This window comes from Bombyx mori, chromosome 4 (assembly GCF_030269925.1).
Source record: "Bombyx mori chromosome 4, ASM3026992v2".
Lineage (NCBI taxonomy): Eukaryota > Metazoa > Arthropoda > Insecta > Lepidoptera > Bombycidae > Bombyx > Bombyx mori.
The window spans coordinates 12,280,104-12,296,202 of NC_085110.1; the positions used below are offsets into that span (position 1 = coordinate 12,280,104).

Sequence of the window (16,099 nt, forward strand, 5' to 3'; positions counted from 1 at the left end):
GGAAAATCTTTCGACGCTCAATATAAGTTTTATATTCGTTGCAAAATCTTCCATTTTTTGTAGTTTAATAGTAGAATGTTGAAAGTTCACAAAACAACTCTGAATATGCATGATAATAGCTGCTAACTTATAAAAAATCGCGTTTCAAATTAACTTCCTGTGGTGGTAATTATTGTAGTGCTAGAAACTTTGCTCTCTTTTATTTATTTGATAATAATAGAAGACGACTATGATTTATAAACGTTATTTAGTGTTTGAACCAGCATATATATTAAAGGTAAGTCTCAGTTGTTATTGGTTTTAATGTATTTGATTAAATAAAAATACATGTAAAAATCTGTTGTTTTTGGGGATATTGGGGACGTCTTAGGTACAAATAACAACGAAAAAGGGGTCAATTGGGATGAGAATACGTGAAATGGAAACGACCTAAGTATAAATAGGTACAGGTTTGTAGGGTTGTCTATGTAGTTATAACAATATTTTTTAAATTTGTTGTTAAAAATCTGGTTTATTCGAAGCGAAATTGGGAATAAGTCTTTAGTTGAAATAGATAAGCAATTTAATATAAGTAAGTCGATTTTGCAGAGATATGTAACAAGATCAATGAAATCTCAAGGTGGACAAAAATGTCTAAGTAATATATTTAATATTTGAATAATAAATATTTAATATTTGTTCAGAGTGGGGGTATTCATCTGATTAATCCATGGAATAACCGACACGACACACCTAATCTCTTAACCCAGATAGAAATATCAGCACTGTCGATTGCACCTATAATTGAGGTGATGTCTGCCATGTACTTTTGTCAGTTTTTCAATTTTTTTTATTGATGATCACTTTGTTGTTGCAACTAAATAAATAAATAAATTAAAACTATATATAAAAATAAAAGTAGTGCCAACCCTAGCAAATTTCTCATTTCGTCCCAATTAACCGCAATTTTCGGGTAAATAGGGATTACACCTATTTTTGCATTTTTTGCTTAAACTGGAATGCTAGTTGCATAATTTTAAATTAGACAACAAAGATGCCCCCAAGACTCAATCATTTTGATCCTGATATAGCATTATATACATCAACAACTACCTTAAAATTGCTCATAAAGTTGGAATTTGTCCCTAATCGCCCCATTTTACGGTATTCAAAATCACGGAGGTCATTTTGAATAAACTTTAGTGTCATAAGAATCTATGTTTTGTTAAGTTCATTTTGGTATATGAATGGTTACTTGAGTCGTCTATTATCAAAGGTGGCAATCTGTGCATTTGGAGAAAATTTTTTTATTGATATGTCAATACAGATTGATTTGAATATAGTCGTCTCCTTCAAAGAATACGGTTCAAAACCTGCATTAAATAAAGGTTAATAGTTAACCTGTTATTTATCTAAGATGTCGTTCCGAAGAGTTTTGTGACTGCCAATGAAATACAAAGTCAATAATTAGTTTTTCTGATTTACCAATCATTGTCCAAAAGTCAGATTGCCGGCTTTGATAATAGTCGACTCACTTAATGAATAAACTTGTTTCAATTATTTTACATTAAACATGTGACAGAATTTATGACCTGACTAGGTATATATATAAATGAATTGCTGTTCGTTAGTCTCGCTAAAACTCGAGAACGGCTGGACCGATTGGCTAATTTTGGTCTTGAATTATTTGTGGAAGTCCAGAGAAGGTTTAAAAGGTATAAAAATATGAAAATGCTCGGAATTAAATAAAACTAACAATTTTGTTTTTCCTTTGATGTGTCGCCCGTCGGTGTTTTATTTATCGATTGAGCCACTACGAAGTCTGCCGGGTCAGCTAGTAGTTTATAAAATAGGTACGTATTTTACGAACATTGTGCAAATGAAATGTGTCTTTCGAGTCCCTAGTTTTTAGCCACAAAACCACGAAGAAGGCTTTAATTTATTTTTCTACGAAATTCTATTTGTTTTGGAGTTTTCTGACAGCTTTGTCAGATAGAGTATTTAGTGGTTTAATAAATATAATCATAGCTGTTTAGAATGTTGGTCTCAAAAATTACGTTTTTCATTAATTATGTCTGATAACAATGATTGTGACGCGGCTGCAGTGTTTCTAGCCGTGTTGGTATTTGCATTGCCGCTAACACTTTTGATCCCAGGGTTTTCAGTGTGGAACGTGGTGCCCAAGTTTCGAGTGACCAGGTTCCATTTTGTTAGCCAAGATGTTACCTGGTTACAAATTAATGCCGGAATTATAACAGTACTAACCATTTTCTTCTGCCTGTATCTTGAGATACGGAAAAGAAAGTAAGATTTATAGTTGCTTAATATTAATATTCACGGTCATTCATTTTTACTTAGTACTCTCTCTTTACTTAGTAGTCTCTATTTAGTAATTATAAGATGTCCGATTAAGTTGCAAATACACACATATCAAGAACCGATGACTATACAATATTTTCTTTAATTTTGCCTGATATATCTACTGACTAGTGTTGGGATCAGTAGTATAAATAATTCATTATTTGAATTTGATATTGGAGTGAGTTTTTTTTTGTTTTTGAATCTTCTGGATTTATAAACAATCCTCTACTTGCTTTATTATACGCATTCCATTTCCGAGAAAACTGTTTGTGTTCGGTAATGTGGTTTAGGTTATATTAGTTGTTTTTTGACTATTGAGATTTCTGTTTATGTACAAATCCACAGCGTCCCTCTTGTTAAGTATTCGCCGGAATTTATAGACATTAATTACTAAATAAGTAGTAAATAAGAAAATTAAATTGATATGAAATCATGGCTGCTTTGCACTTTTACGCCAGAGTAACAATTTTGGAGACTTAATCACCACAACATGCTTTGGGATCGGAACGAATATAATCTGAATAAAACTTCAATTAATAAAAAAAAAGATCTACTAATGTGTTTGTGATGTTTTATTATTTAGATTAGACGATATGGTTGAAAATGTTCTTACGGTGAGCCAAGCTACCGATGCCACATTGGAGGTAGAACGTGGTCGTCAAGCCGCGGCGGTGAAGGTCTGCGTGGAGCTTCTCGATGCTTCCACTGAACATTACGAGCAATTAGCACTGCTGCGAGATGAGCTGCAGAAACGAAATGTAATGAAAAGGCAATACCCACCCGCCATCGAACTGAGTTCCTCAGAAATGTGTGCATGAAATATTTTGAAAGATTCGAATAAAATTATGATTTAAATTAACTTATTTTTCTTCTTCTATGTTATAACCAAAGCCAACTTATTGCTACAGTAGGCTAGGCTTTACCGGTCCATCCATAATAATATGTCAAGTGATGCTATAAATAATTGCAGCTCTTCGAAAGCAGCTATGTCACAAGCTGTGCCTATGTGAATTGTGCGAACATGTAATTTTGTGCTTGGAAAAAGTGTAGCATAGCACTACCCTTAAGCATCAAACAATCGTCCTCGCTGGAAATTTTCAAGTTCAGATTAAAATCGCACTACCTTGCACAATAATATGGCTCCTACGATATAACTGTACAAGTTGCTACTTATTTTGTATTTACTTGCATATTTTTAGTATTTATTTGTATTTGTATTTTGTAGTCGTCGTGGCCTAACGGATAAGACGTCCGGTGCATTCGTGTTGAAGCGATGCACCGGTGTTCGAATCCCGCAGGCGGGTATAGTAACCGGCAAACATCGTGAGCAAATGACCTTGACTGCGCAGAACCGAATTTTAGATCACTTTGGTGGTGAGGGTGAGGCGCGACGGCAAGGGAAATCGTATCGAGCGCGTTATTGGTAGATCAGTCGAACCTTGCGTCCCGCACCTCGCCTTCGTTCCGCTTGCTCCCAAAAGTACGCTTGCGTACAGTGAAAAGTCTATCGTTACTAATCGTTAAGTTATATTTTGTTATAATTGCTTGTTGACTTTGTTGCCATTGCTATTTGTTGAGTGTTTGTTGATTTTTTATAAAAAATACACTATGCCGCGACAAACTGGTGTAGTATTCAAAAGAAAGGGTAGAAAAATTGTGTACGACGTATATTGCTTCATTATAAAACAGGGGAAGAATGATATTATGGAAAAAGTAAAACAACTTCGGAAGCAACAAAAACATCAGTGAGTACTGTTAGGTGCATTATTAACGAAGCTAAAGGCTCTGGCTTGCTCATCGTGCTTGGGACTCCGGGTAAGAAAAGATCAGGGAAGAAGAAAGTTACCGGAATGGATAGTTTCGTTCAATCTGTAATAAAAAGATGTAATCATAATAACTACATAACAAGCAGCGAAACTCCGTACCGTAGAAAGGCTTCGAAAATTTTAAAGAAGATATACATTTTAATGGCTCGGAATGAAGTTTACGACGAATTATGAAAGAGCTAGGCTTCAGATGGAAAAAAAAAAACAGAAAATAATCGGAAGCTGGTAATTGAAAAAAGTAACATTCGATTACTACGAATCGAATATCTTCAAAAAATAATTAATTATAGACAAAAAAGAAGATCGAACCGACCGAGTCGTAAACTACACCGATGAGCCCTATGTCGACTTATCACGATGATGGCGACTCGGGTGATGAAAACAGTGATGATGATAATGGTCAAGATTATGATAACGAAAAAAAATTACAAATACCAGCTTCGCTTCAACTGAACGAAGACCTGGCAACAGCTCTAGTTTTGACTTAATAGAAGGAATATCTATTTTACCCCAAGACTAAATTATTATAATTATTAACCTATATTTTTTGTTGATGTTCTAATAAATATATAAATAAATACATATGTTGATTTTAATAATTTAATTGCATTATGACGCAGAGTAAATAAGGTTTTTGCGCGTGAGTGTACCATGCGCAAACTTACCCCCACTACGTCAACAAATGCTCAAGAAGTTTGCCGGCTATTATACCAATTTTTCTAATGAAATACGTACTCAAGAAATGTTTACGATTGACTTCCACGGTGAAGGAATAACATCGTGTAATAAAAATGAAACCCGCAAAATTATAATTTACGTAATTACTGGTGGTAGGACCTCTTGTGAGTCCGCGCGGGTGGGTACCACCACCCTGCCTATTTCTGTCGTGAAGCAGATGCGTTTTGATTTGAAGGGTGTGGCAGCCGTTGTAACTATACTTGAGACCTTAGAACTTGTATCTCAAGGTGGGTGGCGCATTTACGTTGTGAATGTCTATGGGCTCCAGTAACCACTTAACACCAGGTGGGCTGTGAGCTCGTCCACCCTTCTAAGCAATAAAAAAAAAAATCGTATGTAAGTCCATCTTATATTGTATTTATTTTTCACATGTGTATATAACATGTAAGTATAAGTGTAATGTAACGTGTAAGTATATATTTTTATGTGAGTTTATTAAGATAGCACCGTCCATGCTAGTTTGCTTATTCCTCTCCCTGCAAGGTTGCCTGGAAGAGATCGCTTTCAGCGATAAGGCCGCCAATTTATGTCACCGTCTATTATTTGTTTTATATGCTTACTCTGTACATGTGGTGTTAAATAAAGAGTTATATTATTATTATGCTTATGTTTGTTTGTGTATGTGTGTGCCGTTTATTTATCCATGCACTTACCTTCTTGGCATTATTTTTGGATGACTGATAGAGAATTACTTAGGCATTATACAAAATAAATAAATAAATTGATATACAAAGTTGGTTGTATTACGTACATACTTATTGGATTGAGTCTAGCCATTGGCAGATAGAAGTGTTCATTTGAGCTCCCGAGGTTCCCACGGGACATTGGCGACGAGAAAAACTAATCTAGAGCTGGCAATTATTGCAAATGACCTAATTAGACGATCTTGGTTCGCCAGTATCGTTATAGGAATGGTTTTTTCCCGACTTTTTTTGTTGTGATGTAGATGGCCAAATGATGAAACCGTATTCACGAGTATGCATTTAACTTAGCTAAAAATATTGTGTGAAAATGATTAATATCAATTGTTCCTGAAATCAAAAGAGAAAAAAGTGTATTTTAACATAAGTGGTGTATAATCTTTATTTATTAAGCTGTAAATACTGATGGTTTTATGACGAGATTATAACCACGCGTCATGTGGAAACCTTTTGCAAGTGTTTACGCAGTCATTATGCCTATTTTTGTCACAAAATAAGCTTGCTTTTCGATCTGAAGAACTGAGTCTTAAACCGCATATTTATACGTACCTAAGCGACGACATGTTGTGGTAGATTCCGTCAGCTATAGAACCTAGTGAGCGTAATTTGTCGATCTAAAAGCATTAGAAAGAAATGTACTTTACTAAAAGGTATAAGAACAATAAAAACTTTATTGATTTAGTTTTAAAAGTGCGACCATTCGCATTCGTCTCTGTGGCAGATATTCGTTTGCCGGTGCGATACGTTTTGCGGTAACACGTCTTCCTGTATTTTCATTAGTCGGATCCGGTGGGACCGGATCAGGCGCTCGCAAAAATAAATAAAACTGTTATTGAGATAAGCATCTGCGCTGTGAGGCTTTTCGCTAAGTCCCGCTGTGTCGCGTCGAGCAAAGTACCGAGATGTGTTCGGATTACAGCGCGCCGCATCTACGCTCTCCTCGACTGGTTTTCTTCAGTGTTTTGCAGCTGAAACTGTTTTACATAAAAATTGTACTAAACTATTTCCAACTCAGATTACAGTATTCAATAACGCTAATGTTTGATGGGGTTTTTTTTGTTGCTTAATGGGTGGACGAGCTCACAGCCCATCTGGTGTTAAGTGGTTACTGGAGCCCATAGACATCCACAAAGTAAATACGTCACCCACCTTGAGATATAAGTTCTAAGTTCTCAAGTATAGTTACAACGGCTGCCCCACCCTTCAAACCGAAACGCATTACTGCTTCACAGCAAAAATAGGCAGGGTGGTGGTATCTACCCGCGCGGTCTCACAAGAGGTCCTACCACCAGTAAAATTACATAAAAATTGTATTAAACTATTTCCAACTCAGATTACAGTATTCAATAACACTAATGTTTGATGGTCTGTATAAACGTGTGTTTAAGATTTTAGCTATGCAGTAGGCGCTTTGAATAAATGTTGTACTTGTTGGAACACAATCGATTGTTACCGCTAACAAGATCTACCCACGCAAAGGATCATCTATGTATTCTTTGCCATAAAAATTGCATCGGCCCTAGAGCGTTTCGTAAATTGATACTAATTTGGTGTAAATTATACCTAAATGAAATTTAATAAATTAGATTTTTTGCCATAAATGAGCTTGATGTATAATTGAGGATTAGGTTGCAATTTGGGTAGACGCTCTAACTGTTTGGGCGGCTTATGGTGGCGGGAAATTGGTCGAGCATACCACCTGCGACAACCACCTGGATTAATTTCTCATCACAATCCCGCCTTCCCAAGAAAATAATGAAGAGGACATTCTTAAAGAAAAAAAATATCCACTAAGCCCAGGAGGACGTCAGTTTTGTTGATTAATAAACTCTCGGTACGGCTCTTGTACCGCAGTTACACTTTTTACGACACTGGTTTACGCTGAAATAGGGACGAAAAAATATGAAACGAGTCAAGGAAAAATATATCCATAGACATTTCCCGGGTGCATTGGGAGCTCGCCTATTCGCCAAAACAACAGATAAAACTCCAAATGTGATTGTTTAGAAACAGTGTAATAAGCAGTCAACAGCGTTCGCGACAGAAGGAACAATTTCACGGTTCACAACCTCTTACCCTGCAGTATCCCATATTGTTTTTTATTACTTCGAATCATCTAAGTGAGTGCGAGACGAGGAAAACGCAATCTAGATGTAGGTGGTACATGTATTAAAAACCAAAATGTTTTTTTTTTATTTCCGAATAGAAGAAAATTTGTTATATGATTATGAGAATGATAGGTAGTACAATGGAATTTTATGTGATCAAGATAATGATCAAAACTCATTTTGTATATTACCTACGCAATTTAAATACGGTTTGGACGTAGCCATGATTGAGCTAATTCGTTAAGTTTCGTTCGTCATCACATTATTCACAAGATAGTTCGACTTTGAGCGGTTGCCGTAATTTTGGGCGCATTAAATATTACCGAAATTTGATTTTAAACGGCGATATTGTGACCGCAAAGTCACGAACGCGACATGCGATACTTTTGTCGCGGCCACAAGATTGCCGGGAGCATCTGTCGCTTTGTCGCTCTTTTCATTTAAATTACAATTATTCTCTATACCTCATTGTTGCGGTCGCGGTGGACCTATGTTTACATGACACTTTCTTTTTTATTTTATTAACACGCAACAATGTAATGTTTTATAGAGAAGTACAATATAAAACTTGGTGTTGTTATTCCGTATAGAATGATGGGTGTCGTAATGGCTATAAATTTTCATAATAATAGTATGCTCTCCACAGATCCGTGTCCTTAGCACGAACCAGCGTCGCGAGTACAAATCATTCAATTTAAACATGAAAATGGGTCCTAGAGAACAGTGGCGGGTATGGTGTATACCTATAAATTTAAATTGTCTTCTGTGCCTGTACTGGGAAGAATTTATGTCACTATTTATTGTATTAACATAAATTGGACATGAGTTATTTTATTAGGTTGAATGTAGTGGATGCTTTGTACAAAGGTTTTGATTGTGTATAGATCTGTCATAGATCGTAAATGCTGCGTTTGTTTACCCGAACGTATCTTGGAAGAAGCGAGAATCAATACATTTATTATTTAACATCACGATGATCTCTTGATAATAATAGTGGATCATGTGTACGATACATTAGTTTTAATGGGCTAGTAATTAATCAATTCAAAAGAGCCGAGTCCATCTGTCCCGCATGGGTTGAGCATTGTCAATGGTCAACGTTATTGTTTCTACTGTGAACCATATACGGATGGCGGGCCAATAAAATTAATTATATTTCTTTGAATTAATTTTAGCCGTAGCTTTAACATTGATATTAACAGCGATTCTTCAACTGTGCTATGATGGCAGTTAATGTCATATTTATCTTTGTTTATATTTGCTATTTTAATTCCATTGACGAAATACGTTTGAGTGAAATTCCTTTTTAATTTAATTAAAAAAAAAGTTGCTATACCAGACTTCCATTCAACTTTGGTGGTTCAATTACGACATACAGCAACTTTTGTTGTTAAATAAGTGTTCTGTATTGTAACATGCACTCGATCATTCTTGTCCAAACATTGAAAGCGCTTAATTCCTTGTGGTTCTGTTTAATAAACCCTGTGGCTGCTGGACTGGACCCAAACAGCAGGGGGCCAGGGCTAAACGATGTCCCTAAATTTAATTTAATAATCGCATAACTGGCAACACCGGTACACATTCAGTACGGTACCATATTTGAATACATTGACAGGATTCAAATAATTTCGATCGTTTATCTTCGACAGAGTAGTCCGAAGTCTGTTCGAGAATCAAATAGGTATTTCTTAAACTAAATATGTGAAATGGGCTTTTCGTTTGCCCATACACTCAATAAGTGACTCGAGTGATTTGTGACCTAGCCTTTTTCATGCGAAAAAACATTACCTAAACTAGGGCTTTTAAAAAAATTAATGTACAGTCGGTTTCTAAACACATTAAAAGTATTTTGATAATTTAGAAAATAAACATTAGAACTATTTATCGTTTGACTACTCTGTGTTATGTTTAGTATAATGGTGTATTGTTATGGGAACTGGCGCCATTGGGACAACTGATATCCTTTAGATATATGCGCATAGATGTCAGATGTCCTGTTGATCTAAACGTCATCTACAAACCAATAAATTCATCATAATATTTCAAAACATAACAAATACGATCTTGTTACAGATAACGGTAAACTATGTACGAGTACCTACCAGTAAAAATCAAAAATGTATCTACTAATAAAATTTAAATGTAAATAACATAATAATAAACCAGCTTCGGACATGAATAATCTTCAAATGTCTCTATAGTGGAGTACCCTCATTTCGTTTCATCGTTAACGACAGGGCACCAACAGCTTCAAGCCTTTTCATCTGTCAAGTTGTAACTGCCATGGCATCGGGTCATAATTTACGATTTTATCTTGTCCGGCACCCTGCATAGGGGCAGCGGTCAGCGCGGTGGCCAGAGAAAAAAGTCGCAGTGGGGTGATACTGATAATGGTCATCGGTGACCGCCCGCCACGCCTGCTCTGTTGTTACTTGCCAAAATAGAGTCGTAATAATGAGAGATGAAACCCGTAAGCTGCTAGCTTATTTAGTGCGTATTCCTAACGAGCGTTGAGGGTCTTTATGTAGCTGTTTGTGTGGTAAGCGCCTCCCTTATACTGTCGATACCGGAATGGTTCATGTTAACTATTATTATCAATTTTACGTCCACTTCGCGTTGTCATGAACACCGTTTAGATGTTTAACAAAAAAACTAGGGTGAGCGCACAAAGGCGCATTGTAAATCATGAATGATTAAGTTCACGCTAAGCCGAGAGTCTAGATTGATACTGGTCGCTCGCCAGGCCCTGACAAATAGTTGGTCTAACTGAGGCGTCTGAAGACGTCTTCCCATAAATAAGGATTACGTTTCTGACCACACAGTCTTGGGGAGTGGACGCAAAACGGCCTCTTGATGGAGCTCGCCACCACTCAGACTACGAGTTCACGTCAAACGTCTCTTAGTCCGCTCGATTAGCGAGAAAATCATTGAGATTAAACAAATGACATTACGTAAATTTTGGGAATCCCCGCGTCGTTGGATTGTATCAGAGTTGCGAATTTGCGTTACTTCGTCGCTTAAGTATCGCGTCAGGAGTTGGAAGACGTCAAGTTCGGGGAGGGAAGCGTTAAGCCAGCCTGTTTTAGGCTCGGCGGCGATGTTTCAATCGCAATCGGGCTCGCGGCTTATGGGCTCACCCCGCCAGTGAGGAGTCGTCGAAACGCGTCAAACCCCCATTTCACTTATCCTGTTCTCTCTGTATTTGCTAACGTTTCCAACTTCTCGACAGTATTGCCTCCTAATGCTTATCTCTACTGTTTGTAATTTACGATAAGACGCATTTCGAATGGCGCACATTTGTGTATTTTGCGTGAATTTGACAAATTTTTTATATAGGTACATTCATTTGTATTTCGATTGTGAACAGGCACAAGTTAAGCGCTTTAAAGCTCCTTAAAGATTTAAATAGTTCCATCGCACTTAATTACTTATATTTAGTTTTTTTTTATAATTTCCAATTTTTTGGTTTCCTTGTACAACATGAATAGTCATTAAGTGAAAAATTGTACAATAGCGGTGTAATCGCGGGCTTTTGTAAGTGCAGTTTAGGGATAATGTAAAACAGTTAATGTTATATAATTTCGTCTACGGCGGGACGTTATCTTACGGCGCGTACGTGTTCACCCTATTTCATAACCAGGAGGTCGTAGTGTTATCTCGTGAAATCTCCAATTACGCAGATGCGGCGGCCGGTCAGGTCCGGACCGGATTAGCCGATGGCCAGTCTTCTCACGTCGTGCCGACCGCCGGGTTTCAATTAGTGCAAACTGACCACCACCCGTCAAACGACAATATTGTTTTATGAGTATCCCCTATCTCCGCATTATAAATACACCAGTATTATAAATAGAGAATCAAACAGAGAGAACTAGCTACAGAGAATCGTGTTTTGTTTTTATTTTTACTTTAGGTGTTGGTGGTAGGACCTCTTGTGAGTCCGCGCAGGTAGGTACCACCACCCTACCTGTTTCTGCTGTGAAGCAGTAATGCGTTTCGAATTGAAGGGTGGGGCAGCCGCTGTAACTATACTTGAGACCTTAGAACTTATATCTCAAGGTGGGTGGCGCATTTACGTCGTAGATGTCTACGGGTTCCAGTAACCACTTAACGCCAGATGGGCTGTAAGCTCGTCCACCAATCTAAGCAATAAAAAAACTGTGCCTTTCAGAAACGTAACGTATTACTAGCCTTATTTGAATTAGAGTAGTAGCAAAACAGAAACCTTGTTACACGTATTCAAACGTTTTCATAATGAACAAGAAATAAAAAAAAACATATTATGTATGTATAATCTGTGATCGTTCTTTATGAAAAGCGAAACAAAATGTGTCAGTTAAAAGGGTAGAGTGACACCTACATATTGTAAATTCGTTATTTTTAAATGCTTTAATCACGGATCTACATAATAATGTGGAACGGGACTTCCCTTCCATCCGACAACTTGATTGATGTGCTTTCCTAGATTTATTTGCCCGAAAAAAGAAACACGCCACACGTCCGCAAAGCTTTTACGATACGAACGCGGCATCTGTAATACCTTTGTTTTTTCTTTTTTGGTTTTGTTTAAATTCGGTCCTTTCATAATTAGCGTAATACATTATAAAATGATAATAATTCGAGGGCCGTTCTTGTGAAGCGATTTAATGCCGCGCGTCGGGGGGCGCCGCTGGCGGCGACCGCATGTCAATCACTCTCCGAATGTAGAACAATTCTTATTTTGAAAAAGAATAAAAAAAATGCCTATCACTTTTATAGTCCGTCCTTTTCGATCTAATCCTCGTGACAGTCGAGCGAACGAAACAGGCAATGATATCGGTCTTATGGCAACATCTGTGCTTAATAATAGACGCTTACGTAGGTTTCTTTTCGGGGATTCAGTACGAGCCCGGTGGGATCGCTTTAACATGATTGATCTGTTTATTTTACATTTTAAAGGAGCATTTTTACGGTTGCTTGTCAACTTAATAACAAAGTGTTTTATTTCATTCGAGACACATTAAGTTCGGTTTTATTGATAGGTTTCTTTTCGCGTTTTTTTTTTTGTTTTGGGTTTTTATTGTTGGAAGATATGACGCATCTTAAACGATTTGAAACTGTTTACGTAGGTACAAGTTAATAATAATTATTTAACATTTGATTTCAAACCGGGGATTCTGAATAATAAAATAAGATTTTAAATACGTTTAAATAATATAACGTATTGAGAAAAAATTCTCAATATAGTGTATTAAAAATTCAAGTAAAAATTTACTTAACCCAAAAATTAAGATGGTTTTAAGTATCACACGCCTAGGCCATTGTTGTTTAGTAAAACAGGAGTTCATAAGCTTAAGAGCTTCTAACATCCGAAGAGGTTTAAAATTAAAACTGTGTCAAGTGAAGTAGTGTAGAAGGCGCCAGACGTCACAAGTGCTACTGTTTTCGAAGTTAAGCAATCGGTTACTTAGCCGCAACTTAAACCTCTTTCAAGTCGCCGTCGGCGTTCAATCTGTGCGTAACACTTCTATTGCAGGTGGCGTTTTGTTTTTAAGCATTTGAAAGACTTTATCTATAAACCAATCTGGCTTTAGAACAAATCATTGCGTTGCATTCTAGCTGTGTAGGTATATACGATTTTATCGATATAATAAAGCTATACTGTGGTACGATCGAATAAAAACTTTTTTGTTTATTTTGTTCATTTTGTTCTTCTAGCTTTTGTTATATTGTACGTGATTAAAACAATCGTGATTAAACCTTTTAAATTGTGTAATCGAATTTAGAATATCGATTATTATTATCGATTATTAGTCATATGTACTTCGTTTTACTGGGTAAAAAAGCGGGAGTCGTTCACCTCGATGCAGTGTTTGTATTGAGACAGGATCTTTAAAACGACGAAGGCGGTAAAAAAAACGAGAGAGTTACCGAGCAGACGCGCCGCCTTATCGGAAGCAATTACACGTTGTTCACTTTATTAATTTCCATAACTACCCTCGTGACATCAAAGGATGCCGCCGGCTCGTGTGCTTCGTCTCTCTAGAGTGGCCCAAGTTAAGTGATTCAAGTGAACTGATAATAAAATAATTGATGGCGTCGCTCTGTTATAACATTACATAAAATACGTTACATAAAAAACGTTGTGAAAGTCATCAAAGAAATTTCGATTTAGAAGTAAATTCAACAAATTTTAGTTATAATATCATATTATTATGAAGCGATGAAAACAATGGATTGTAATGAGTAGTAAATTTTACTAAAACTAGCGATAAAGTATTATCATAATACTCTTGCAAGGCCATCTTATGTATTATGATTTAACATATATTTTTATTGCCTTTATAGGCAGACGAGTATACGGACCACTTGATGGTGAATGGTTACCGTCGCCCATGGACTTCAGCAATCCCAGGGGTAGAACCAGGCCGCTGCCTACCGTTAAGTACTCTCTACATTCCACGTGTAAATAGTAAAACGTAATTTTATTTTATTTTATTTTTATTGCTTAGATGGGTGAACGAGCTCACAGCCCACCTGGTGTTAAGTGGTTACTGAAGCCCATAGACATTTACAACGTACATGCGCCGCCCACCTTGAGATATAAGTTCTAAGTTCTTAGTATAGTTACAACGGTTGCCCCGCCCTTCAAACCGAAACACAATACTGCTTCACGGCAGAAATAGGCGGGGTGGCGGTACCCACCCGTGTGGACTCACAAGAGGTCCTACTACCAGTAATTATGCAAATTATAATTTTGCGGGTTTGATTTTTAGTACACGATGTTATTCCTTCACCTTGGAAGTCAATCGTGAACATTTATTAAGTACGTATTTCATTAGAAAAATTGGTACCCGCCTGCGGGATTCGAACATCGGTGCATCGCTAGATACGAATGCACCGGACGTCTTATCCTTTAGGCCACGACGACTTCAAATAGCCGCGATATAATGAAACATGCGATCTTAAAAGTGATCAGACTAATTATATTTGTGATACACGCTGCCGCTTATGCCGTGCACCAGAGTCTAGGCTACTGTTTACCGCGCTGAAACCCTTGAAGACATTTTAACAACACTCTTGCTCTGGCACATATCGTCTTTGATCTTCCGCGAGACTTGTCATCTTCTTCAGCCTTTAAAACATGTTTATCACTGCGTTCGTCTTAATTGCTACAAAGTAATAAGTATTTAAACATTCAAATACATATACCATAAACAACATTGTTAGTATAATAAAAACACATTTTCAGGTAATCAAATAATAAACGTCTATCTATAAAATTATAAGCCTTATAAAGTAGATAAAAAAAAGGAAATGATCGAATACGGAAATACGGACATACAACGTAAAAAAGCTGAAAATCCTTGGAGTACAATAAATCTGTTTTCCAAAACAACGGATATTTGCATGCATCGCAAGAGTTGAACAGCGGAACAGAAGAGAGACTTATCTCGCTAAAACGATTCCCACATAAATAAAGCTCATCGGATATGAAACTGTATTTACATAAGAAAAATATAAAGAGGCCTAAACGATAGGTCCATAAGGGCGGCGCGGGACGTATCGAGCACTCGGGGACTCAGCTCACGTCCGCGGGGAGCGCTGCGCCTTTAATAACAATACGAAATATCAGTTCGTTCCTCCGATCGCAAATCTACGTCAATAACATATCCAATAGTAGCGCTCAATTCATTTCGACATAATCTAATATAGCGGGGCACGTTTCCCGGCTAAATCTCCCGCCACATGTCGCCAAGATGGCCGTCCAGCCGAAACGCGAAACTAAACAAAAAGGAGATCACGAATCGGTAATATCTTTCGAGTCCATAAACTTAAACGTTTATTTGCAGCGATATTTTGTCCTTTTGCGGATATTGCTTTACTGTGTAACCATCGGATCGGTTTCAGATTATTGTTAGTGGAATATTGGAGTTCGAAAGAATCGTTGTTTCTGATGTTAAAATCCTTATGTCGTTAGCCTTAATAACGCGTTTATTATTGAACATTGAAAAATGTAAGACGAATAGATATTCTAAAGGGGAGATTAAAACGCAACTCCAACTCGTGAAAACTCAAGAAGATACATACATAGATTTTTGTTTAAAAGCAATGCTTTTCTAAAATTCTTAACTGATAGCACAATTATTTAAATTTTTATATAAAATGTTAGGGGCGTGTCGAAGTACGCATAGCGAACTGTATTTAACGTGAACGTTGAAGTCTAAAATTCAAAGTAAAAAATGAAGTTACATATTTATCTGTGTGCCTTTGCTTTAACCGTGTGTATAACACGTAATTGAATAATCTTATCCGACAGCGAAAAGCTGGAATAACCCTTAGGCTACAAGCGATTAGGTAGGGCAAAAAATATATAAAAATTTAATAATCTCAAACATCTGAAAATCTA

At 36.8% G+C, this 16,099-nt stretch overlaps 1 protein-coding gene across 1 annotated transcript; it reads left to right on the forward strand.

The window, feature by feature from the left end:
- Window positions 1-1,943: 1,943 nt before the first annotated feature.
- Window positions 1,944-3,199, forward strand: LOC101738994 (uncharacterized). The gene is made up of 2 exons (XM_004930911.3): window positions 1,944-2,283; window positions 2,924-3,199. Exons 1-2 carry the CDS (start codon window positions 2,051-2,053, stop codon window positions 3,156-3,158), a joined length of 468 nt encoding a protein of 155 aa, XP_004930968.1. The 5' UTR covers window positions 1,944-2,050; the 3' UTR covers window positions 3,159-3,199.
- The last annotated feature ends 12,900 nt before the right edge of the window (window positions 3,200-16,099 follow it).

What these genes read in the sequence shown, in the direction of transcription:
- LOC101738994 (XM_004930911.3), top strand. Translation starts at nt 2,051, where the DNA reads ATGTCTGATAACAATGATTGTGACGCGGCTGCAGTGTTTCTAGCCGTG. An exon ending in CTTGAGATACGGAAAAGAAA is followed by an intron (nt 2,284 to 2,923) that starts GTAAGATTTATA and finishes TTTATTATTTAG; the next exon opens with ATTAGACGATATGGTTGAAA.